The sequence below is a fragment of the Lagenorhynchus albirostris genome, chromosome 6 (assembly GCF_949774975.1).
Source record: "Lagenorhynchus albirostris chromosome 6, mLagAlb1.1, whole genome shotgun sequence".
In the NCBI taxonomy this organism is placed as follows: Eukaryota; Metazoa; Chordata; class Mammalia; order Artiodactyla; family Delphinidae; genus Lagenorhynchus; species Lagenorhynchus albirostris.
Window position 1 is genome coordinate 109145736 of NC_083100.1, and position 26921 is coordinate 109172656.

General features: G+C 48.4%; 1 protein-coding gene across 6 annotated transcripts in view; it reads right to left on the reverse strand.

Annotated features, from left to right (window-relative positions):
* The window catches only part of TFCP2L1 (transcription factor CP2 like 1), a 74169-nt gene that overhangs the window by 33854 nt on the left and 13394 nt on the right, over nt 1-26921 (reverse strand). For 5 of the 6 annotated variants that reach the window (XR_009541202.1, XM_060153034.1, XM_060153036.1 and 2 more), the window contains 4 exons: nt 3873-3949; nt 3219-3324; nt 2424-2530; nt 1159-1311 (listed from right to left, as the gene is read on the reverse strand). Coding sequence is in view for 5 of the 6 variants with exons in the window: in XM_060153034.1 (XP_060009017.1) it covers nt 1159-1311; nt 2424-2530; nt 3219-3324; nt 3873-3949 (443 nt within the window). In the remaining variant the exon portion in view is untranslated. The remainder of the gene's footprint in view (nt 1-1158; nt 1312-2423; nt 2531-3218; nt 3325-3872; nt 3950-26921) is intronic. The other variant, XM_060153035.1, reaches the window with a different exon arrangement.

Sequence of the window (26921 nt, forward strand, 5' to 3'; positions counted from 1 at the left end):
CCGCCCGGCTGTGTGGCCTGAGTGCAGACACGGGCAGCTTCAGGGCCTTCCAGTCCAGTTGGGAAACAGGGCAGATCACCACTCCACCGCCAAGTTGATGGTTCTACCTGTGGGCACTTATTTCCACATCCATCCCAAGCTCAGGAAGATCAACACTGACCCAGCTTCCTCTGGGACAAGGCCCTATTTCTACGGCCAATCACTCTGGCATCTCCAGCCCCAGCAGACGGAACTTTGTCGGCAAGTCCCCAGGTCCCCTGATTGTGAAAGACGGGAAGGACGAGGAAGGCACTGGGGCCGGTCCGCGCCCCGTCCTGGGGCACCTGCTGGGATCTCCTGGCTGGCGGGCAGGTCCAGCCTGCTGGCGACGGGGCCTGTGGTCCGGCTCGGCACCGGTCCGCCCACCCTGAGGATGATGCGGGGTCCGCCGACACCCTCCCTCCCCGCGGGGCCACCCTGAGCTACACCACTGTGGACCGTCTTTAGGAAATACTCTGTCCAGACAGATGAGGTGAGAAGCAACGGCAGGAGACTGCAGGGGGTGAGACGACAAAGGAAAAGAAGGGAGGTACCAGGAGGCCACTGTGCAGGGGCAAGGGAAGAACATCTGCTGGGATTAACACATACACACTACCATACGTAAAACAGATAACCAACAAGGAGCTGCTGGGCGGCACAGGGAAATACTCTGTAATAACCTCAATGGGAAAAGTATTTGAAAAAGGATAGATACGTGTCTATGTATTACTGAATCACTGTGTTGCACGCCGGAAACTCACACGACATTGTAAACCAACCATACTTCAATAAAAACAAATAAATAAATCACATCCACGGTCAGGACCCACACGGGAGGTCTCCTAACTTGACTTCTACGGAGAACCTAATGGGCAACCACAGAATGTGCGGCCAAAGTGCTTGGGAGGAAAAACAAAAATCTACAAGCGTGCCAATCCCACCACTCCGGTCAAGTAGAGCCGAGCCCGGCCGTCTGTGGGGAAGAAAGCAGGCAGGCTGGCTCATCAGAGCCCAGGCAGGAGCCCCGGGCTACTCATGGGGATGCCGCACTCCCTGCTGGGCCTCCGCGTTTTGGCATTGCCGTCCCAGGCAGGGCGAGGGGCCGGGTGACGGCGGATGGAGCTGGTGGGGCCGTCCTACCTTGAACACCTTGATCTGGCAGCTGGCCGAGTGCAAGTGTTCCGTGTACTCCCCATTCTCACTCTGCTTGAAGGTATCGATCTGCACCCGAAAGGGCACGCCCTTCTCGCCCCCGTGCTTCCTCGGGGTGAACTCTGTGCTGATGCAGTGCACCTGCAGGGGACGCGGGGGGGCAGGTAGCCAGAAGCAGGCGAGGGTGGGCTCTGGACCGCCCCCCGCCCATGGGCTCCTCTCCAAATGGACGTTTCCATTCCGCACGGTCAGACCCACCTCCACCTCTCCGCTCTCCCCCAGTGCTGTCCACTCTGTCGGGCCGCTGGCCGCCCCATCCCCTAACCACAGAGGGCCTGCCCTCTCACCTTTGTCCCTTGACCTTGGAGGCCCCGCCTGACCACCTAAGTCCTTGCCGTTGCTCCAGGCCCACTGACCCCAGCAGACCCCCTCACTCCCGCCCCTGAGAACTCTCCCTTGGCAAATCCCACAGACCACAGAACAGGGACCACAGCTTAGTCCCTAAGGGCCTGGTGGCCAGGTTACTCAGGCCAGGCCAGAAGCTGGGACCACTTCTTTATTTCTCGTTAGTGCCTGTTACACAGAAGGCACTTGACGTACATTTCTTGCCATAACACTGTGATCACGTCATAATACAATTCATCTTATTGTAACAGTAAACGGTAACATTATTATAATTCTTTTAAAATGCAGTTCAAGTATTGAAACTATGCAAGGCAAAAAGATCGCTCACTTTTACTGAGCGATTACTATGAACCAGGCCTTGTGGTCATGGCTCTGTTTTCACTCTCTAATTTATAAGACAGGTGGGAAAGCCAAGAGGCTCAAAACGGGACACACAGTAAGAGAGCCAGGGGCAAGCCCGGAAGCACAGGGCCCCGACTGGGCCCTTGGCCACCTCTATCTGCCATGGTGTTTAACACAAGGCCAGGTTCACAAGCAGGTGCTTGAGAATTAAATAATTAATTTAATAACAGAAACAATTACGAAAAAACTTTTCACTTCAAATTATTTATGCTAGGCCATACTTATTTTGCAAAAAGCTTACATACTGATAAGCAAAACCCACACAGGATGCTACAACGTCCCGAGTCCTGTGACTCTGAGACACACCCATCCACCCTTTCAGCCTCCTTTCCTGCAGCAGAGGGCAGGAGCCCATCAGGGCCCCCTGGAAGGATGGTTTCGAGAAACGGCCCAAAGGACCCCAGAGCTCCGGCTTCCCCACCGAGGGCAAGCTCCCTCCCGCTCACCTGAATGAAAGCAGATGCTCTCTTCGAAGGGTCCCACAAAAACTCAACTGCATTCAGCTGGGTCGGGCTGGCCCTGGGGTCCAAGATACCAACAGACAGTGGAATATCTGTGCACATACACACACAAAAGTGCAATCGTCAGCCACTCCCAAATATTTCGGGAAGGATTCTCATTACAGGTCCAAATTCCTTACACAATTCGACATGCCAGAAGTTCTGAAAACTAGGTTTTGCGTAACTCACTGGGCAGAAGCCTGACTTGACGCCTTTACCCCATTGTGTAGAGTCATTCTGTTTTGCTGCAGGAACATTGCTCTGCTTGACTGCCTGTTGGCGGTATGACCCGAAGCTATGGGTCTACACACCTTACTATCATTCCAACCTCTGAGTTCCAAAACCCATCCGGGCCCAAGGGTTGTGGATAAAAGACCGCGGGCCACCACCTGGGCCCCCAGTTCCATTTCCACTGCCCCTCTCTGTGAGGCCCCCCTGGCCCGTCATCACTCATCATGACCCTTTAAGGCAGGATCTTTCTGCAAAGCTTTCCCTGCTTCTCATTCCCTGACGGCAGGTCCTTGAATCCCGCGTGCCACCCCATCCCAGGCCCCCGCAAAAGGTGAACCCCCGAGGGTAGGCCTGGTGGCACGGTCACCTCCACCAGCTCCTGTGGGGTTTCACACAAGGCAAAAGTGCGCCAAGATGCCCTGGACAGGCCTGGGTCCGGAAGGCGCCCAGGAAGGACCCCCATGTGCCTGGAGCTCCGTCGGCCTCTCCCTCCTGGCCAGGGAGACTCACCGATGTCCAGGATGCGGTCCCCGGGCCGGCTCCACCGCCAGCCCTCCAGCTGTTGGTGCTCCGTGTACTGTAGCCGCCGGTCGTGGAACACCACGCGGATGATGCTCTGGGCGGGGGGAGGGGCAGGGGTGGCAGTAAGGGACAGCTGAGGGTGGGTCCTGAGAGGGACCCACAAGGAACCTGCCCTCAACCATCCCCAAGACAGACACACCTCCTGCCCTCCAAGGCCTGGAGCTGCCTGGGGGCTTCCTCCCTGCACCCCTCCCAGAACCCCAACAATATGAATGCCGGCACGGACACAAGTGCTGCCCTTCTTTCCAGGGTTGCTAAGCGCTCTGCACACGTGGGTCATCTACAAACCCTTCTGCACAGATGAGTAAACTGAAGCTCAGAAAAGGCTGGGAAGAGGCAAAGCCAGGCTGGAAGCCGAGTCTGTCCAACCCAGCGCCCAGTCCATCAGCCCACATCCCTCTAGCTCCCAATGCTGCCGGCCCGCCCGAGGCCCCTTAGACAACACACTCCAGGGACCAGGAGCCCACCTCTGTCCCTGGAGCTTTCCCCAAACCTCCCAGGCACTCCCGCCACAAGCCCAGGTGCTGGGACCCCGACAGAGCACCCTCAGGAGCCCAGAAAGGGCACAGCTGGCAGCCTCACCTTCACATATTTTGTGTTCAGATCCTGAAAATCTCCCAGCTTCCGATTCTCCAGCAGTCGGATTTCATAAGACTGACCTGGAGGGGGGATAATAGGACATTTTCCATTTCTGTCTTCAAATTTGGGACTCCCCCAGCTAGAGGTCTTCTCAACACCCTCAGGGCCCACCCAGGCCTCACGGCCCCAGGGACCAAAGCAGAGAACAAAGGCCACGGACAGCTCAGATCATGCTCTGAGTTTGTCCATGCGGCCTGGAGAGGCGCCTGGGGCTCCCAAGGTAACGCGCGTGACCCCTGGAGAGAGACAGCACCTCTACGATGTTCAAAGACATAGAATCGAAAACAACACACTTGGCGTTCAATTTACAGAACACAACTTCGTATTTCTTTTTTCTGTTTTCTTTCGGCCTCACTACGGCTTGCAGAACTTCCCTGACCAGGGATCGAACCCGTGCCCTCTGCGGTGGAAGCGCGGAGTCTTAACCACTGGACCACCAGGGAAGTCCACGACTTCATATTTCTTTATGAAGAACACCCCCTATATACTCGGATGGAGAACACAGATACTTAAATCTCCATTAAATAACTGACCGGACCCTTCCTGAGAGCAGGTTTAAAGGAACGAATAAAAGCCTGTTAAACATTGTCTCTAATTGCAGAATGAAATGCATTTTCTCAAGTTAAAAGAATTTCATGTATTTGAAAGGGTGTGGGGATTCTATTTGGGGACATGTAACCAGCACGAGCCGGTGAAAGAATGTAAATGGAGGAAAGATCCGTCCATAAGAACAACCCCAAACTTTAAAGGACCTGCAAATAACCTGAAGAAAACGACACATATTTTACTGGAAAATAAAATATAGCTTGAAAAAATAGGATATGCCACATTCCTAGAGGGGAAGACCACCTAGCAAATGGTATCAACTTTTTCCAAACTAAGTAAATTCAACCACAACTCTACAACAGCTTAGTATACATCAGAGCTTCATAAAGGATGCTTTACAAATAAGAGAGAACAAATGATCTCATAATTGTTCTTGGTAAATCTAATCAAAATTTGTAAATCTTGTTCTTGGTAAATCTAATCAAAAATTTAAAAATTTTTTAAAATAATGATACACTCACAAGAAGTTACAAAAATAGTACAGAAAGGTCCTGAGTATCAACCCCAGCTTCCCCCAGTGATGGCATCTGAGGTCACTACGGTACATTATCGAAACTGACCATGGCACAGTACAATTAACTGAACTCCAGACCTCACGCAGGTTTCCCTGGGTTTTGCAGGTTTAATCCAAGTTACCACTGGATTAAAAAACTAATTTCCTGGAATAAAGACACAGACCTACTGGAGAATGGACTTGAGGATATGGGGAGGGGGAAGGGTGAGCTGTGACAGGGCGAGAGAGAGTGGCATGGACATATACACACTAACAAACGTAAAGTAGATAGCTAGTGGGAAGCAGCCGCGTGGCACAGGGAGATCAGCTCTGTGCTTTGTGACCGCCTGGAGGGGTGGGATAGGGAGGGTGGGAGGGAGGGAGACGCAAGAGGGAAGAGATATGGGAACATATGTATATGTATAACTGATTCACTTTGTTATAAAGCAGAAATTAACACACCACTGTAAAGCAGTTATACCCCAATAAAGATGTTTAAAAAAAACTAATTTCCTAAGGTTTTGTTTTAATGTGAATGACGACTCAATAGGGAAGGCCTTTCTGAACGCAGAATCAATGGGAAAGAGAAATCTGATAAAGATACAGATACAGATGTAGATATATATACATCTATATCGTAAATGCAAACAGCAAACTAGGAGCAGCACAAATCCAGTGGTTAACAGCTTTAATATGTCTAGAAAAGCAATGATTAGAAAAATATTAAAACAAACAAACAAGAAAGACAAAACAAAAAAAAGAAAAATATTAAGACTCCCTGGAGTGGGTTAACTTGTAGTCCCCCAAAAGATATGTCCATACCCTAATCTCCAGAACCTGTGAATGTTACCTTCTATTTGGAAAGTGTCTTTGCAGATGAAATTTAAGTTAAGGATCTTGAGACGAGGAATGATCCTGGTTTGTCCTGGAGGTCCCTACATCCAATGACAAGTATCCTTATAAGAGGACACACAGGGAAAAGAGGAGGCAAGGTGACCACAGGAGCATAGATGGGATTGATGCACCCACAAGCCAAGGAATGCCCGGAGCCACCCAAAGCCAGAAGATGCAAAGAACGGATTCTCCGCTAAAGAGTCCCCACGGGGACCACAGCCCTGGGGGATTTCTGACTTCTGGTCTCCAGAACTGTGAGAGAACAAACTTCTGCTGTGTGTCAAGCCAACGTGTTTGCGGTCCTTTTGTTAAAGCAACCCCAGGAAACTAATACACTCAGTCGCGCAGTGCATAACAGAGCAGGCAGAGACTACGAAGTTCAGTCATTCGTTCCAAGTATTTGCTGAGTACACAACCACACGCCAAACGCCGTGCAATCCTGGGGACACGGTGCCGTGGGCGTGGACACGACGCTGGCTGGCTCAGAGGTGCCCGCTCGGTGAAGCCCCCTGCTCAGGAAGGTGGGACCCGTCCATCCGGCTTTTGCCAGCCCGGCTGCCAGGACGAGTGAAAACCAGAAAGACACACCAGGCCCCGGCACCGCTCAGGTCGCGCTGCTGGGCACGTTCCATCAGAAGGAAAAGGCATGGACCCCAAACTCTTGGCCTGCTCACGTGCCAGCTCCTAAGGGTCTCACTGACCTGAATCGACACTTGTACCTTTCTGAAAAACCCAATTTTTCACACATTTCCGGGCTCCGGAGCCAACACTCCCTTGATAGCGACAGGCAATGGAGCCTCACACACCCTAAACTGGTTTTTCCAGTGTCCTCCACCTTCCCCCAGGAAGAATGCAGCCAGCTCTGGCATGAGGCCCAAGGCCCAGATGGTCATTACCGTGGGTTTACGGGCGCCCCAGGGCCCCATGAACACTGACCCCAGGCTCTGCAGGGCAAGCGCAGCTCAGGCCCGGCAGGCGACACCTCCCGTTCCGCGCAGAGCAGTCCCCGGACGTGAGCATCACAGGTGGCCACTCAGGGAACAGAGCTACTAACGCGACTATAGGCCCCGGGTCCCGGCCTCCTCCACCAGCAGCACAGACCTGCCCCCCTGCTTCCCCACCGCATCTCCCTTCCTCACGGAACGCCCCCAGCCACTCTGCACCTGCCCTGCTCAGGCCTCAGACAGACGCCCGGGCTCCCTCGCCATCCGGGCTGCCAAGGCGCCAACACACCTCCCCAGCCCCCTCCCACCCAGCGCAGCAGCAGCATCTCCAGTGACACACGGGCTGATGAGCAAGGTCAGGACGGCTGAATTGACCCGGGGGACATGGACATCTCTCTCCTTGGCCGGCATCACCTCAGGGCATGGGTGGGAGCTGAGGAAAGCGGGCTCTGTCAAGGCCCAGGGCTGTGTCTATTTTGCTCACCACTGTACTGTTTGATGCCGGAGGGACTCGATGTTCTGTGCTAAAACTACAGGGTTGGCAAAAGCAAGACAGCCTCCCGCCCTCAAAGGGCTGGCAATCTTCTGGGGTGTCTCAAACAGAACCGGCATAAGGCGAACCCTAGAGACGATCACACTGAGTGAAGCAAGTCAGACAGAGAAACACAAATACCATATGATATCACTCATATGTGGAATCTATAAAAAGGATACAAATAAACTTATTTACAAGACAGAAATAGACCCACAGACATAGAAAACAAACGTATGGTTACCAAAGGGGAAAGGTGGGGAGGGATAAATTAGCAGTTTGGGATTAACATATACATGCTATACATAAAACAGATAACCAATGAGGACATACTGTATAGCACAGGGAACCCTACTCAATATTCTGTGACAACCCGTAAGGGAAAAGAATCTGAAAAAGAATGGATATGCGTATATGTATAACTGAATCACTTTGCTGTACACCTGAAACTAACACATTGTAAATCAACTGTACGCCAATATAAAAGAAAAATTAAATTTAAAAATTTTTAGAAAAGAAAACAAATAAGAAACAACAGAGATCCAGAGGGGGAGGTGGGGAGGAAGGGTCTGAATAAGAAAATAACACTTGGCGATAAACTTTGAAGAGTGGGCAGGATTTCTACAGTTGAGGGAAGAATGAATGAGAAAAGTAACCCCAAGCAAAACTGTAGTCGGGAGGTGGCCCTGAGAGACGTGCCTTTAGGGAACACCTAACAGCTTCCATTCACTGGGTGCTTACCCAGCAGCAAAGTGTGCCCAGGTATTAACTCACCTGAATCAACAGTGCAGTTTAGATTATGAGCCCCACCTGACAGAAGGAAGCAGAGGTTCAGAGAGGTTACCTGACTTGAGCAAGCTCACACAGCTAGTCAGTGATAGAGCCAGGAGCAGAAGCTCGGCCCCAGCCAACCTGGTGGGTGTTGTCTGCTGGGCAGAAGGCTCTCTCTCAACGTCGCCTTTCTGGAAGGCATCTGGTTCCATTCTGGTTAAAGTTTGCCCCCAGCATCTGGTGGCATATAAAGCGCCCCGTGAGTCCCATCCCCGGTCAAGATGGTATTTTTTTCCTCCTTCCTTCTCCCCTTTAGGACTAGAAATAAAGGGGATTCTTAGGATGACCAACTCGACTTGTTCCCTGACCCTGGATAAAGCACGTTGACTCCATTTCCTTGTCTGTAAAATCCTCTGTCTCCTACACCCTAAACAATAAGCCGGAAGGATAGCAAGAGGGAGGAGATACGGGGATATATGTCTATGTATAGCTGATGCACTTTGTTATAAAGCAGAAACTAACACACCATTGTAAAGCAATTGTACTCCAATAAAGATGTTTAAAAAACAAACAAACAGTGGGCTTCCCTGGTGGCGCAGTGGTTGAGAGTCCACCTGCCGATGCAGGGGACACTGGTTCGTGCCCCGGTCTGGGAAGATCCCACATGCTGTGGAGCGGCTGGGCCCGTGAGCCATGGCCGCTGAGCCTGCGCGTCCGGAGCCTGTGCTCCGCAACGGGAGAGGCCACAACAGTGAGAGGCTCGCGTACCACAAAATAAATAAATAAATAAATAAAGGATTAAAAAAAATTAAAAAAACAAACAAACATGACTTTAAAAATTTGAAATAAAATGAAAAGATTTTGAACTTCTGGAAAAAAAAAAATAATAATCCAGAAGGATAAATAAATCACTACAGAAAATGAGAGTAAAGCCTGTTGTAATTTCAGAATTGTGAAATGTGGGACAAGGAAAAAATGTTGGTCTTAGAATCGAGGGAATAGGATAATAAATAAGTAAACAATCACTTAGCTGTCATCTAGCTCTGTGTCGGGACATTGCTAAGCCCTCGTGAGCATCATTTCATTCAGCCCTCTCAACAATCTTATGAGGAAAACCCATCACTGCTCTTGTTTTATAGATGAGGACATTAAGATCCAGAGAGGTTAAGTATCTTGTGGAAGATCAAACCCAGCTCTGCCGGGCTCCAAAGACTGGTCACTTAGCCAAGCTACTCCGCACGGTGTCTGATGGCTTCAAAAGTTCCCTTCTGGTTCTAATATTCAAGGAATCCGTCTGTTATATTTCTCCTGAATTTCTTGATATTTGTCTTATTTCATGACCCTGTTCCATCCGCCTAAACCCTCCCCTTTCTTTTAAGGCTCAAATTCCTAATGCCCAGGACCTCAGTTCTCTGAACCAAGATGGGCCTTAGAAATCTGATGTATATGTGACCATTCTGTAGCATATCATTTCCTCATGATAAACGAGTCTCCCTGAAACACATGTTCCTATTCCCTTTAAAATACTCTGTATAGGGACTTCCCTGGAGGTCCAGTCGTTAGGACTCGACGCTTCCACTTCAGGGGGCACAGGTTCGATCCTGGTGGGGGAACCATGATCCCACCTTCTGCGAGACGTGGCCAAAACATAGAAAAATAAAATAAAATAAAAAAGAGAACAAGGGGATATATGTCTATGTATAGCTGATTCACTTTGTTATAAAGCAGGAACTAACACACCATTGTAAAGCAATTATACTCCAATAAAGATGTTAAAAAATAAAATAAAATACTTTGCATAGCACAGGGAACTATATTTAATATCCTGTGATAAACCGTTATGAAAAAGAATGTATATATATATACACATATGTGCATAACTGAATCACTTTGCTGTACAGCAGAAATTAACACAACACTGTAAATCAAGTAGACTTCAATAAAATAATTTTTAAAGTAATAATATAAAATACCCTGAACATATTATAAGGTGACAATAGCTAAAACCGTGACATTTTTGGTGTGAGGACAAATAGAACAATGTAAAAGAGCCCAGAAATAAACCTTTAGATTCCAGGAAACTTGATCTATGTAGCAGTGCTTTTTAAAAAAAGACAGACTTTTCAAGAGTGTGAGATAACCGGTTATCCATATGGAAAAATAAATCCATACCTCACATCACACATAATAAATTAATTCTAGGTGGATGAAAACCATAAAATAAAAGCAAAATCTTACCATTTCTAAAGAAAACAGGAGACTACTTTATGACCATGGGGTAGGAAAGGATTTCTTAAACAAGAAACAAATACACAAAAGAAAAATGATGTCCTTTATAAAACATAAGAAAATCTGTATTAAAATTTATATTGAGAAACTTCTGAAAATACCAGGGGTGCTGTTAATATTTACGCAGTCCCTATCAGTGGGAAATGACCTAGCAAACTGGGGCATATGGTCACCCTATGGAAACAGAAGAAGGTCAACAAACACATGGAAAGATGTGCCCGACGGTACAAGAAAACAGGATACAACAGGATACGGTAAAGTAAAATAAGATACTATCTAACATCTGTCCGAGGGACAAAAATTTCAGCTTGACAGTAGCAAGTGTGGATGAGCCTGTGGAGAATGGGCTCTACGGCACTGCTGATGGAAGTGTTACACTGATATAACCATTGGGACCATAGTTTGCCTCCCCTCCCCCCCCAAAAAAGAGTTAGGCTAAAGACACACAAGCCCCCCGTCAAGCACACCAATTCTAGAGGCACATCCTAAGGAAGTACTTGATATGCACTGGGAGACTTAGATAAAAATTGCCCACTGTGGCATTGCTCATTGCAGTGAGAAATTGTCACCAACCTATATCCAGCCACAGGAGAAAGACACATTAATTCTATTATGGGACTTAGAACGGAAGAGCACACAGCACTTAAAATGAGCCCTCCAGAGGCATGGATCAACATGGAGAAATCTCAGAAACATACTATTAAACAAAAAAAGGGACACAGTGATGTCTATGAGACCACTTATATAAAGTTTGGAGACAGGGAAAATACTGGTCGCTTTTATGGTGAAGTATGCATAAAGGAGTAAAAATTTAAGCGTGCGCAGAGGGACCACCAACTTCACAACGATGGTTTTGCTTCTGGGAGGAAAGGCAACAGGATTAGAAACAGGTAAAATCAGAAGCAAATTTGGCAAGGCTGCAAAGACCGCATTGGGCACGTGAATATTTGTTCTCTTATTCTCTAGAGCATTCAGTCGATCTGAAATTAAAATACAGTTGACCCAGGCTTCCCTGGTGGTGCAGTGGTTAAGAATCCTCCTGCCAATGCAGGGAACACGGGTTCGAGCCCTGGTCCAGGAAGATCCCACATGCCGCAGAGCAACTAAGCCCATGCACCACCACTACTGAGCCTGTGCTCTAGAGCCCACAGCCCACGAGCCACAACTACTGAGCCCAAGCGCCACAACTACTGAAGCCCGTGCACCTAGAGCCTGTGCTCCGCTACAAGAGAAGCCACCGCAATGAGAAGTCCCTGCACCGCAACGAAGATCCAACACAGCCAAAAATAAATAAATTAAAAAAAAAAAAGTTGACCCTAGAACAACGTGGGGGTCAGGGGCACGGACCCTCAGGGCAGATCTGCCGTTCCTCTGCGTCCCTGGGCTCCGCCAACCTCGGACTGTGTAGTTCTGTAGTATTTGCTATTGAAAAGAATTCAATCTCGTGTATAAGTGGACCCGCACAGTCCAAATCCATGTTGTTCAAGGGTCAACTAGTATTTCTCTCGCATGAAAAAGAATTCAATGGAGGAAGCACTCTTGGAGCTGGCTGTCATTCTGCACTGCATTCTGGTTGTGGGTTCCAACTCCCCAGCCCTGCCTTAGAGGGAGGATCTCTTGGGCTCCATTGCTAAGCAATCACTGCACACCAGCCCCCTCCCCCCTCCCCTGTGCCAGTGACACGCTGGGTGCAGGACAGCCCGAGACACTAGCAGGGGTTGCATTCGCCATACGCATTCACACACCGTCCCCACCATTTTGCCACTGAAATTCAAAACCACCCGCAGTGTAACGAGCCTATTTTTTTTTATTTTATTGAAATAAATGTGTTAGTTTCTGCTGTACAGCAAAGTGATGCACTTATACATATATATATATATTCTTTTTCATATTCTTTTCCATTATGCTTTATCGCAGGATATTGAATATAGTTCCCTGTGCTCTACAGTAGGACCTTGTTGTTTACCCATCCTGTATATAAGTTTGTATCTGCTAATCCCAAACTCCCAATCCATCCCTCCCCCACCCCCCTCCCCCTTAGCAACCACAAGTCTGTTCTCTACATCTGTGAGTCTGTTTCACAGATAAGTTCAATTGTGTCGTATTTTAGATTCCGCACGTAAGTGATACCACATGACATCTGTCTGTCTCTGACTTACTTCACTTTGTATGATCATCTCTAGGTCCAACCATGTTGCTGCCAATGTGAGCCTATGTTATTTAATCCGCTCACTTCAACTTAATTTTTTCAAGTGCGCGTCACGTCTGCATACTGAAAATCATAATCATATACCATAATTAAATAAAGTCATGGTAAACACTGTACAGCTATGCAGCTGCCAGCGTTCTACAGACCCGTACGATTACCATGGGGATCTCGTTAGCACCCAGGTTTGGAGCCCAGACTCCCCTCTGGGCCCACGACTTTGTAATGGGTAAATGACTCCAAAAATGTGGACAGTATTGGTGGTTAACGCAGCGGGCTGATGTAAGTTTGAAGACACACCCAGCACACAGTGGCGCACAGGAGGTCCCCTGCTCAGAGGCTCCCCTGCGACGAGGCCATCAACAGCACAGCAGGGGAGCCCTACTGCTGGTGTGGACTTCCCACAGCCTTGACAGAGCCCTTAAGGCCCTGGATTTCCTCCAGTGATCCTGTCCGGCACCCCACTAGCCCTGGAGCTGCAGAGGCCAGCAGAGCTCGGTGACCCCCTCCCACTTTAGGGCTCCAGCTTTAGCCTGTGGGGAGGGGTGTGGGCCCCTCAGCTGGGCTGAGGCTCGGTGGGGAGCCCGGGTCACCACCGGGAAGAGTGGCTTAGACTTTGTCCAAAGGGCCCTGACGCCACTCAAAGGGGGATGGAAGCTTCCCTCTTGCGCAACCTCCCACTGCCCCCCCGCCCCCGTTGACCTTCCTGCTTCCACCCCACGCAGGGAGGGGCAGAATGGGGGAAGAGGGCAAGGAGCACATGGGAAAGGAAGAGAAGACTCTTTCAGGGAGGTTTTAAATAAAATGCACAAATGCAGCTCTCTATGTGGTACCCGGCACAGGCAGGGGCTCAGCAAACCGAGCTTCCCCCCCTCTTCCCTCGTGTAACCCACAATAACCAATGTCTTCCAGCCCAGGCATCAGCAAACTTTCTCCAAGAAGGGCCGGGCAGTAACTGTTTTCAGCCATGTGGGCCATAAGACCTGTCACAACTCCCCAGCTTAGTCACTGTAATGAGGAAGCAGCCACAGACAGCATATGAATGAACGGGGACGGCTGGGTTCCAGTCAAACTGTTTATGGACACTGAAAGTTGAATTTTCACATAATTTTCACTCCGCCTGTTCACCTCTTCCTCCCAACTTCTCTCAGCACTTTGCAACTTTGCCTCTCAGCTTTCTCGCCTGATGGCTAAGTCAGAGCTCTCAGAAGCCAGCTACCAGTTTACCTGAACTAGATTTGCACACACGCACACACACACACACCCACAGCCCCTTGGACAGTACTAACAAGTTTTAGGTTTTTAACTGATGGCTGCAGAATCTGACATTGAATTCTCTAAAGCAAATAACAGAGCTGGAACTAGTCAGCCAAACCAAGAAGAACATGCAAAGATGTTTAACCTCTTTAGTGGTCAAAGACAGGCCAAATGAAAATAACGCGGACTTCCCTGGTGGCGCAGTGGCTAAGAATCTGCCTGCCAATGCAGGGGACACAGGTTCGAGCCCCGGTCCAGGAAGATCCCACATGCCGCAGAGCAACTAAGCCTGTGCGCCACAACTACCGAGCCCACGTGCCACAACTACTGAGCCTGCGCTCTAGAGTCCGTGCTCCGCAACAAGAGAAGCCACCGCAATGAGAAGCCCACACACTGCAACAAAGAGTAGCCCCCGCTCGCCACAACTAGAGAAAGCCCGCGCGCAACAACAAAGACCCAACGCAGCCAAAAATAAATAAATAAAATAAATAAATTTATTTTTTTAAAAAAAGAAAAGAATGCAATGGCAGTTTCGTTTATCAGACTGGCCAACGTTTAACAGATTGCTAACATCCCTCAAGGACAAAATGTGGGGAAATGGGTTTTCACACGTCAGAGGTGGGAGAGGGGATGTCACAGCCTTTAGACAATATCCATCAATACTACAAACACATACAGCCTCTGACCCAACCATGCCATCTCCTGCACTCTAGTCCACAGAAGAGGGTGTGGAGAGAAGGGAACCCTCCTACACTGTTGGTGGGAATGTAAATTGGTATAGCCACTATGGAAAACAGTATGGAGGTTCCTTAAAAAACTAAAAATGGAACTACCATATGATACATCAATCCCACTCCTGGGCATGTATCCAGAGAAAACCATAATTCAAAAAGACACATGCGGGCTTCCCTGGTGGCACAGCGGTTGAGAGTCCGCCTGCCGATGCAGGGGACATGGGTTCGTGCCCCGGTCCGGGAAGATCCCACATGCCGCGGAGCAGCTGGGCCTGTGAGCCATGGCCGCTGAGCCTGCGTGTCCAGAGCCTGTGCTCCACAACGGGAGAGGCCACAACAGTGAGAGGCCCGCGTACCGCAAAAAAAAAAAAAAAAAAAAAAAAGACACATGCACCGCAATGTTCATAGCAGCACTATTTACAATAGCCAGGACATGAAAGCAACCTAAATGTCCATCAACAGAGGGGTGGATACAGAAGATGTGGCACATATATACAATGGAATATTACTCAGCCATAAAAAGGAGTGAAACTGTGCCATTTGCAGAGACGTGGATGGACCTAGAGACTGTCATACAGAGTGAAGTCAGAAAGAGAAAAACAAATATCACCTAGTAACGCTTATAGGTGGAATCTAGAAGAACGATACAGGTGAACTTGCAAAGCAAAAATAGAGACACAGACGTAAAGAACAAACGTATGAATACCTACCAAGGGAGGAAGAGGGGAGGGGGGATGAACTGGGAGACTGGGATTGACATATATACACTACTATGTATCAAATAGATAACTAATGAGAACATACTGTGTAGCACAGGGAGCTCTACTCAATGTTCTGTGGTGACCTAAATGGGAAGGAAATCTAAAAAGGAGGGGATATATGTATATGTACACATATATGTATACATATACAGCAGAAACTAACACAACATTGTAAAGCAACTAATTATTAATTTAAAAAAATATTTCTCTGAGGCTATTCAATGCGGCAGTACTGTTATGGCTAAAAACAAAATGAACTAAATGGTCAAAAAAAAAAGAACAAAACAAAAAATACCACACAAACAAAAAAGTGAACTATATGGTCAACTTATGTGGAAGAGCACGTGGCTGTTACAGAGATCAAGGCCTGTCCCTTAACCAGATGACACAGCATCGTGTGCCCCCGGAGATGCTGTAGCCAGGACACAAGGTCACGAACTATCCCTGCCTGAAGTACACAGCCTGAATCTAGTCATGAGGAAACATCAGGCAAACCCACATCTGGCCTGGATACTCTTCAAAATGTCAACCTCGTGAAAGACAGGGTGAGGATCCTCCAGACGAAAGGACAACTAAGCACAGTGCATCGTTCTGGACTGGACCTGGAATCGGGGCAAAAAACTGCGGAAGAGGACGGTGTCAGAACCATTGGCCCAATTTAATAGGGCTGTGTGGTAGGTGAAGGTATTGTATTAAATTTCCTGAATTTGATCATGGAAATATGGTTATAGAAGAGAATGGCCTTGTTTTGAGGAAATACCTGCTAAAGTAGTTAGGATAAAGGAGTATGATGTCTACAACTAACTCTCAAATGATTCAGGGAGGAAACATATATATAAAATACAGAGATAAAGGAAATGTGACAAAACATTAAATACTGATGAATCTAGTGAAGGGTGCACAGAAGTTCATTATACTAACCTTTCGATTCTTCCACAGTTTAAAATTTAAAATCACTTTGAGGGGCTTCCCTGGTGGTGCAGTGGCTAAGAATCTGCCTGCCAATGCAGGGGACCTGGGTTCGAGCTCTGGTCCAGGAAGATCCCACATGCCGTGGAGCAACTAAGCCCGTGCGCCACACTACTGAGCCTGCGCCCTAGAGCCTGTGCTCCGCAACAAGAGAAGCCACCGCAATAAGAAGCCTGTGCACCGCAACGATGAGTAGCCCCTGCTCGCTGCAACTAGAGAAAGCCCTCGCGCAGCAATGAAGACCCAACGCAGCCAAAAATAAATAAAATAAATTTTTTTAAAAAATCACTTTGAAAAAGTTAAGAGTTAAAAAATAATTTTAAAATTAAGATTATATATGTAAAGGACCTACTGTAGAGCACAGGGAACGATGCTCACTATTTTGTAATAATCTATAAGGGAAAAGAATCTGAAGAAGAATATATATATATATATATATATACACACACACACACACACACACACAAGAATGTATATATATGTATTACTGAATCTCTGTCCTGTACACCTGAAACTAATATGATATCGTAAATCAACTATACTTCAATAAAAAAGATTATATATGTATAAAGTAAGCTACAAGGATATATTGTACACCGCAGGGAATATAGCCAATATTTTATAATAACTGTAGATGGATTATAGCCTTTAAAAACTGTGAATCACTATACTGTACACCTGTAACTTATATACTACTGTACATCAACTATACTTAAAAAAAAGACAGTGGAAACCAAAAAAAAAAAAAATTAAGCAGATCTAGATCCACAATAGACGGAAAAAATCCAACACACACACACACACACACACACACACACGAGTGGGAAAAAAACAAGTCACTGAATAATATGTACACAATGATTATACTTTTATTTTAAAATGTTACAGTACGTATATCCCTATATTTGTGAGCCAAATATATGGAACTAATAATGCATAGAGAAGGACCCTTCCCTCTTAAATTGTATACATCTTCAGCAGTAACTAGGAATATATTCCACGTGACTTTGAAAAAACGACACAAAGAAAAGAGGGAGTAGTGCCTCATACTGTCCCAAGCACATAACAGATGACCACGGTGACGATGGTTGGCATTTTTTAGTTCTAGCAGCAGGCTGGTACTCAAAAGCCAATCAGACACGGGGGCATTTGGGGAAAGCAGTTCTTTGTCCCATAAACAGACCACCAGACACAGGCAGACGAGGTCAGACCCGCAGGTCTCTCTGGGCGGCCACCGGAGAACCTGCCTTCCAGGATCCCTGTGTCCATTTTGGGGGTAAGGACACCCTGGCCCAGGGAGTTGCTGATGTGCCCGAGGTGACACCGAAGTTAGTGGCGAAGACTCGGCGGCCTGTGGCCTGGCCCAGGACGGGCGGCGGGGAGGAGAGCGGGGTCAGGGCAGACACACTGGGGTAGAGTCAGACACTCCCAAGTCCTGGGCAAGTTCTCGAACCTCTTTGTACATCACTCTCTACATGTGCAAAATGTTCTTGCGGTTTGTGGGGAGGAAATGAGATAATGCACCTGCAGCCTGGCAGGGAGGAAGGGCTCAACAAGTGCCCATCGCAACTACCACCTCCCACCAACAAGCGCAGAGCCTCCCCTGGGGCCCAGCCACTGTCCTGGGTGCCGCATGCCCTCCCCACTGCTCCAGCACTGAGCAGCCTGGCTGCCCAAGGCCATTCAAGGTCACCCAGTCCCAGGAAGCCCAGCTGGAACAAGCCCCCAGGCTACCTGACTCTCTTCCGGACTGTCTGGGGGAGGGGGTGCCCAGGGCAGACAGACACACCCCCGCCCTGCCAGCCACCTGCCCCAGGGCCGTGCCCACCGGGTGCCCCTGCAGCGTAGCTCTGGCCAGCCAGTGGAACCAGCGCAGGGCCTCCTGCCCGGATCACCGCGTTCCCAAGAACAGGAGGCAACTGCCCGGGCCGGCCAAGATTTACAGGTTGTTTACTTTCCAACAGTTACTGCTTTGGGTAATTAATGTCACATAAAACATAATGGAAGCCATCGTTACCTCTCAGGGAACGGACGGCTGGACGCCAGCAGTCCCAAGATAATAGCAGACGGGGAAAACGCAAGGCCACAGTGTCTTCAGCAAGGGTAGTCTGTCTTGTCACTCGCGCACGTGGGGTCTCGGGCAAGTGTGTAACACAGAGCGCTCACACACAAGGCTTTGGTCCAAAGCCACACACCCAAGTCCTGATCCAGACGGCCCATCACCTGTGTGACCTTGAGCCTTAACCTCCTCGCGGCCACCTACAAAGGCCAGGGACTAGGCTCCGTGCCTGGTATACAGCGAGTCCCCAATAAACACTTAGAAGACAGTAAATATGTGTGTGCCTGTACCACAGCAGAAGAGAACATCGTATCCTGGAGACCCCTTCGAGAAGGGGTTGTTTCCGGGGCGGGGGCCCGGAGAACATAAGATGCTCAGCTTGTGGTAAGCATCTTGCAGTGCCGTAAGTGGGGAAACGCTCAAAAAAAGGATGGAGGTGTGTCACAGCGTCGTAAGAGCCAATCTGAAGGATCTCCCAACAGCCACAACTGGAACAATTTCAGAAACAAAATAGATAACAATAGTGTTGAATTTCAACACAGAGAATAAAATAAATTTCCACTAGTCTATACTGATATAATAAATAGGTGAATAAATAAATTAGTGGTAGAGGAGAGAAAGCTCTCTCTTACAGTAGCATTTCAATTACTAGACGTAGAAAGAATTATCTCCTCCTCCCCAGAATGTTTATTAGTTACAAAGGGGAACGTTGTAACTGTGCAGCAGAGAAGCCTGGCAGACACCCCTCAATCATTAAGGTTAATGCCATCAGCAGTAAGACATATCGGTGTCATGAATCCCCAGTATGATGCCCTGGCAGGGGCGTCATGTCACTTCAACCCCAAAAGGCAATAATCTCAACATCATCGTCTAAAAACATCAGACAAACCCAGATTGAGGGGCATGCTACAAAATAACCGGTAACCACTTCTTAAGCCTGAAGGTCATGGAAGAAGAAGAAGGTCTGGGAAATTATCACAGATTGGAGGAGATATAACAACAAAATGCCATGTGGGATCCTGGATTGGAACCCAGAACAGAAACAGGACAATCGTGGAGGAACAGATAAAATTCAAATGAAGACACAGAAGAGGTAACAGAATCATGCCCATGCAATTGCCTGGTTTCAATCACCGTACCGTGTTTATACAAGATGTTCACGTTAAGAAAAGATGGGTAAAAGGTAAGCAGGAACTAGCAGTAGTACTAGTTCTAATTTAGACTAAGTGTCAATTAGTCTCTCCTTGTTCCCCAAAATGCAAAAATGCTCCTATCCTCCAGCCCCACCCAGAACTGGGGAATGGTAGACCTGACTGGGATCCACGCTCGTACGCACTGCTGGCTGATTCCGAATCCGGGGTGTCTAGACCCCTAGACACTTGATTAGCATCTTCTAAAATTGTTTGATTTGCTCTCAGTACTAGGAATGGTTCTCTCTTTTCCCTGTTTCATTCTACGCTTGGTTGTTGCTGGTTCACAGGAAATTCACTACTTTCTACACGATGAACTTTTATCCAGCCACCCTGCTAAACTGAATCCTTAATCTATGAAAATGAATAACGTGAAACTGCAGATCGGCAACCCGTTACGACTTATACTTTGTTATAAAGCAGAAACTAACACACCATTGTAAAGCAATTATACCCCAATAAAGATGTTTAAATAAATAAATAAATAATAAAATGCAGCAATTACTTATGAAAAAAAAACAAAACAAAACAAAATGGTAACTGCATTTGGTTCAACCTAATACCATGGTCCTTGCAGCTCGATACGCAAAAGGGCAGGAGAAAAATGGGCGATGGACATAAACTGCCGGTTTTCTAAAAAGTAAAAGGAATGCAAAGGGCTTGTCTCAGTTTCACTCATTTTCTCATGATGGAAAAGAAGGAAATGCAAATCAGAATCAGGAGCTTATTTTCTGTGCCTCTTAGAAAAGATTCAAAAAGCTGATAATATAGAGTCCAGGTAAGGATGTGGAGAAACAGGTACCCTCCTACACAGGTGGGAGGGGTGTACACAGGTAAGTTAGTAGCACAAAGGACAGCACAGGGTAGAAAAGCAAATCTCTAAGATAAGGTCAGAACTGTGACTCACTCGGGCATCTCCCTCCATGCTCAGTCCAGCAGGAACCATGTGCCGTGGCTAGGGCTGTTCACAGGCTCGCAGGCCCTTGATCTTGAAAGCGGGAGCCAGACCCTCCCGGTCGATCATATTCCAACCACCACTGTCTGGCCCCGGGCAGCCCCGTTTTCGGTCTCGGCATCTGGTACGTGGAGGACACCCTGGGGCAGTCACTGTGGGGCAGACTGGGCTTGTCAGGGCAGCCCCAAGGCAGCCGAAGCCTCCCCCCAGGTCACCCAGGAGAGTGGGCACCTGGGGACCATCTCAGGGAAGTGCTCCATCGTCAGTTTCTGTTTAGAGCGGAGAAAGGGCAAGGGCGGGGGGCGGTGGGGGGTGGCAGCCACACTGATGCAGCTCTCGGGTGAGCATCTGATCTACCCTCCTGGAACCAGGGGATGGGCGCAGCAGCCCCTCTGGGGGGGTGGGCTGAGGACCTGTGATCCAGGGGCGTCTGGCGGCTTCACCGTCTGCCCTCTGGCCATGGACACAGGGAAGCTGGTGGGCACAGAGAGCATAAGGCAGACAGACCCTCAGAGCATCCTCACAGCGCTGGAGCCTCTCTGGCTTCAGTTTGCTCCTGAGACCCAGCAGTGATCCTGCCTTGAGGTCACCTGCTCTGTTGAGGCCGGCAAATGGCTGAAGAGGCCTCCATCACCCCACGCTTTATTCCATCAAAACGATGGACGATAAAAAGCGCTAGAGGTGGAGAAACTGGAACCCTCCTCTACTGCTGGTACAATGTAAACTCGTGCAGCTGCCTTGGAAAATAGCCCGGCAGGCCCTCATAAAGCTAAACGCATGGTAGCCATAGGACCCAGAAATGCCTCTCCTAAGTGCATACACATGAGAAATAAAAACATAGGTCCACACAAAAACTTGCACCTGAAGATTCATAGCAGTACATTCATCATAGCCCAAAAGTGGAAACCACCCAAATGTCTATCCACTAAAGAGTAAATAAAATGAGGTACGTTCGCACAATGGAATATTATTCAGCAGCAGAAAGGAAGTTCTGATACATGCTACGTTGTGGATAGCCCTTGAAATCATTATCCTAAGTAAAAGAAGCCAGTCCCACAAGACCACCCTTTGCATGAGACCGATTAAATTAAATGCGAGAATAGGCAAATTCATAGATGGAAAGCAGATTAGTGGTTGCCTAGGGCTTGGAGAGTGGGGGGACGGCAGGTGGAGAGGAAGAAAATGAAGACTGACTGCCACTAGGTGCAGCGTTTCTTTTAGGGGGACAAAAATGCTCTAACATTAGTTGTGCTGATGGTTTAACAAATTTAACTGACTAAACTAAAAAACAATGAATTGTACACTTAAACAGGTACGTGAATGTATATGGTATGTGCATTGCATTCTAAGGCAACTTTAAAAAGAGAGAGACCAGGGCTTCCCTGGTGGCGCAGTGGTTGAGAGTCCGCCTGCCGATGCAGGGGACATGGGTTCGTGCCCCGGTCCGGGAAGATCCCACATGCTGCGGAGCGGCTGGGCCCGTGAGCCATGGCCGCTGAGCCTGCGCGTCCGGAGCCTGTGCTCCACAACGGGAGAGGCCACAGCAGTGAGAGGCCCGCGTACCGCAAAAGAAACAAAAAAGAGAGAGACCAGATGGAAATCCCACTCTGTCACCTGAGGCAAGTCACACAGCCTCTCCGGGCCTCCATTTACCACCTATATGATACAGGGGGTGGGATGCGGGGTGGACAGGCTAGATCAGAGCTTCTCAAAATGTTCATAAATCACCTGGTCACTTGCAGGAAAACGCAGGATCTGATTTAGGTGTCCTGCAGCAGACCCCAGATTCTGCATTTCTAACCAGCTTTCAGGTGACACTGGTCCATGGACATTTTCAGTAGCAGGACATCAGAGATGGCATCTTAGGCCCCCTCCAGCCCTAATACTTAGGAATCTCCTCCGGTCCACCTCTGTGAATTCCCAGAGCATGTATGGTCTCTCCTTCCCACTCAAGACAAATAGGGTCCCCTAACCATCCAATGGAAGTGACTGGGAACTGGTCACTGGATGGAGACCACGTGTTCTCCACATAAGGAAGGTCAAGAACCTCCCAAGTCTGCCTGAGCACAGAGCAACTGGCTGGGCACAAGGGAGTCCCCGACCTGCAGAGCACAGAGCCATGAGTGGGGCAGGGCCCACCCTGTCCTCGCAAGGTCCGGGTCTCTCTTTCTGGAAGAGGTGGAGAACAGCAGTATACCCAAGGCAGTGGCTCTCAAACCCAAGAATACCTAAGCATCGATCACAGGTGTGCTTGGCGAAAACGGATCCCTGCCCCTCCCAGCTCTAACGCGGAAGGAAGCACACACTCCGGGAGACTCTGATGCTGGTGGTCTGAGGCCCAAACACTGCCCCAGAGCCACCCTGGAGAGAAGATAGGATTGCTCTCTAAGAGACTGTCAGAAATGCACTCCACACGCTGATAAGTCAGGTCCACCCTCCAGACCTCTCTTTCCCCATCAGGAAAGGGGCAAAGGAGAAGGGGGGAAGGGAGGCCAGCTGTCCACCTCTGGCCTCCAACCAAGTCAACACCAATCCACCCAAACGATAGGTTTCCTTGCTGGAGGGCCTTGCAAGGAAGAGTATCCCATGGGGAACTTTGAGAGGGACACAGAGTCTGCAGAAGAATGAGGTAGGGACACCAGCTCTTAACTGACACAAAGAAGCATTTCCCCCTCTCCCTGTGGCCTCGACACACTCCAGATCTGTCCAGCCCGGGGCTCACGCCTGCCCTGGGAACATTCCACCTTTCCTCTGGGCTTCTTCCTCTTCTTGGGAAAGGAAGGGGTTAGACAGATCACGGTACCTACTCGTGCACAGCAGCTCCTTTAAAACAAGACACAAAAGCCCTTCCTCATTCAGAGCAGAGAATCTGTACACCTTTTTTTTAATTGAAGTATAGTTGATTTACAATGTTTTGTGAGTTTCTGCTGTACAGCAAAGTGATTCAGTTATACATATATCTATTCTTTTTTTTTTTTTCTTTTTTTTTTGCTGTATGCAGGCCTCTCACTGTTGTGGCCTCTCCCGTTGCGGAGCACAGGCTCCGGACGCGCAGGCTCAGCGGCCACGGCTCACGGGCCCAGCCGCTCAGCAGCACGTGGGATCCTCCCGGACCGGGGCACGAACCCGCGTCCCTGCATCAGCAGGCGGACTCTCAACCACTGCGCCACCAGGGAAGTCCTTATATATCTATTCTTTTTCAGATTCTTTTCCATTATGGTTTATTACAAAATACTGAATATAGTTCCCTGTGCTAGACAGTAGGTCCCTAGTGTTTACGTATTTTATATATAGTAGTTCGTATCTGCTAATCTCAAACTGCTAATTTATCCCTCTCCTCCCCGCCTTTCCACTTTGGTAACCATATGTTTGTTTTAGACACATTCTTCTAAGTAGTGATTCTAACCATAGTTCAGTGGTCCCTGAAACCTAACTCAGGAGCTGATTTACACAGAGCAAAGTGGGCCCATCTACTCCTGACCTTCCTTCCTGCCCCCTTCCCTCCAGTCAGCCAAATTTGGTGGCAGAAGGGAAATAACATTTTTTGAGACCCACTTATAGACCTGGCACTTAAATTATCTTCCCAATGGATAAACAACAAGGTCCTCCTGTGTAACACAGAGAACTATATTCAATAGCCTATGATAAACCATAATGGAAAAGAATATTTAAAAAAAGAATGTATATATTAATATAACTGAATCACTTTGTTGTACAGCAGTAATTAACACAACATTGTAAATCAACTGCATTTCAATAAAAAAAAGTTTTTTTAATTATCTTCCCACAATGCCATACAAAGTATAACCCTTCCTACCTGTGCAGTGACCAGAGTGAAGTCAATTAAACCTGATACCACCTCCCCCAAACTGATGGTCTGTCCTGGTGGGCAGGCCCATGTTTGGTTTAGGACTACGACACTCAAGGCTCCAGGCAGGCAGTTGTAGCCCCCAAGCCACTGACCAGGGGCAGAGCTGCTCTGATCAGAAGTGTTCCTATGAAGTTGTCCAAATTATGGGCACCAAGCGCAAGTGCATTTGATTTTCCCCTGGAAATTTTGGTGTGCGCTGCTTTGACTATTTTTACAGTAAAAAGCCAAGGTACTTTGGTGGGGGGTGGTGGGTGACAGGAATCAAACTAGCCAAAAGCACTTTTGAAGAGTGCGTCGTCAGTTAGCAGATTACACTCGTTCCAGAAGCCCTCAAGTCCACTGCAGCAGGGGAAAGTCCTTGGACGTTACAAACTGTTTCTGAATGCTTGGAAGCACTTAATAAAGATGCGACTAGGTCCACCTTTGCACCTTGACTGAGAATAGAAAGCAGGTCCCCCAAAATTTCATTCCATGGAGTGATGATGGCTCGTCTGGAAGGCCAGACACAGTCACTGGCAGAGGCATCAAAATCCTTCCAGTCCCGGGACTTCCCTTAAAAGTGGTTAAGACTCCATGCTCCCAATGCAGGGGGCCCGGTTTCGATCCCTGGTCAGGGAACTAGATCTCACATGCATGCCGCAACTAAGAGTTCACATGCCGCAACTAAGGAGCATGCCTGCTGCAACTAAGACCCAGTGCAACCAAATAAATATTAAAAAAAAAAGTCCTTCCAGTCCCAAGTGACTGGGGCCCAAAACGTCATAAAGATGTCTCGGAAGAATGTAGAACATATTCTAAAGGGATGGAAAGGATGGGAGAGAGGAAAAAACACAGAAAGAGCTGGAAAACTTCACAGAAAGGGAACGGGAGGGCAATGATACAGCAAGTCAGCTAAAACCTCTGAAGATGATAACCTCACCTGCTCTCTTGAGCGATTACATGAATGATGGCAACTTGGCATCAGCCAAAAGAGTGAGTCAGAAAACGCAGACCGGGCTTCCCTGGTGGCGCAGTGGTTGAGAGTCCGCCTGCCGATGCAGGGGACGCAGGTTTGTGCCCCGGTCCGGGAAGATCCCACATGCCGCAGAGCGGCTGGGCCCGTGAGCCGTGGCCGCTGAGGCTGTGCGTCCAGAGCCTGTGCTCCATGACGGAAGGGGCCACAGCAATGAGAGGCCCGCGTACCGCAAGAAAAAAAAAAAAATCTAAAAGAATAAAATAAAATAAATAAAGAAAACGCAGACCAAGGTCATCAGTCACAGGTCATTCTGAAGAGACTCAGTGATGCTATTAACTTAAATATTTCCTTAAAAAATCTTGAGAGGGGTTTCCCTGGTGGCGCAGTGGTTGAGAATCCGCCTGCCAATGCAGGGGACACAGGTTCGATCCCTGGTCCAGGAAGATCCCACATGCCACGGAGCAACTAAGCCCATGCGCCACAACTACTGAGCCTGCGCCCTAGGGCCCGTGAGTCACAACTACTGAGCCCGCGTGCAACAACTACTGAAGCCTGCGTGCCTGGAACCCATGCTCCACAACAAGAGAAGCCACCACAATGAGAAGCCCGCGCACCGCAACGAAGAGTAGCCCCCGCTCACTGCAACCAGAGAGAAAGCCCGTGAACAGCAACGAAGACCCAAAGAAGCCAAAAATTAATTAATTAATTAATTTTGAAAAAGAATATATGTATATATATGTACAGCTGAATCACTTTGCTGTACAGCAAAAATTAACACAACATTGTAAATCAACTATACTTCAATTAGGGGGAAAAAAAGGAAAGAGAGTTTGTTGATGGTTGTATAGCCTGAGAGAAAGCTCAATCTGAAGGGGGGAAAACACTCACAAGTAAAAATGGCTGACTTAGAATGAGAAATCCAGGGAATTCCCTGGCGGTCCAGGGTTAGGACTCTGCGCTCTCACTGCCAAGGGCGTGGGTTCAACCGCTGGTCGGGGAACTAAGATCCCACAAGCTGCGTGACAAGGCCAAAAGAAATTTTTAAAACAGAATAGGAAATCCAGCTTTTCCCAAGTGGCCCCTTTGTGCCTGTAACTCAACCTGCAGCCCAAGGCAGTGCCCAAGAAGGTCCGGTAATTTTAAATGAACCATGGGTTTCTGATGCTTTGACATCTGGAGTCCTGTGAACCCTGGGTAGGGTGCCCCTCCCAGGGCTGGCCAATTCTTAGGGATAGTAAACGACTAGCCTAGAGTATGCTTTTCATATGCAAACGAACGTAGAGTCCATACTCCAGTCCATCCCCTGCTCTATCAGGTTTTCACAGAACGTCACACTCCACCAGTCCCCTGCCCTAATCACTCCAGAGCTGGGTGGGTACCAGACACCTAGGGACAGCCTTTCTGTCCCAGAGCCAATTCTAAACCTGCTTTCTCTGCCTCACCCATTCCTTCCCCTAGAGACCACCAGAAAGGGTCTCGCCCAGATTCTCCCCTCATTCCCTCTGC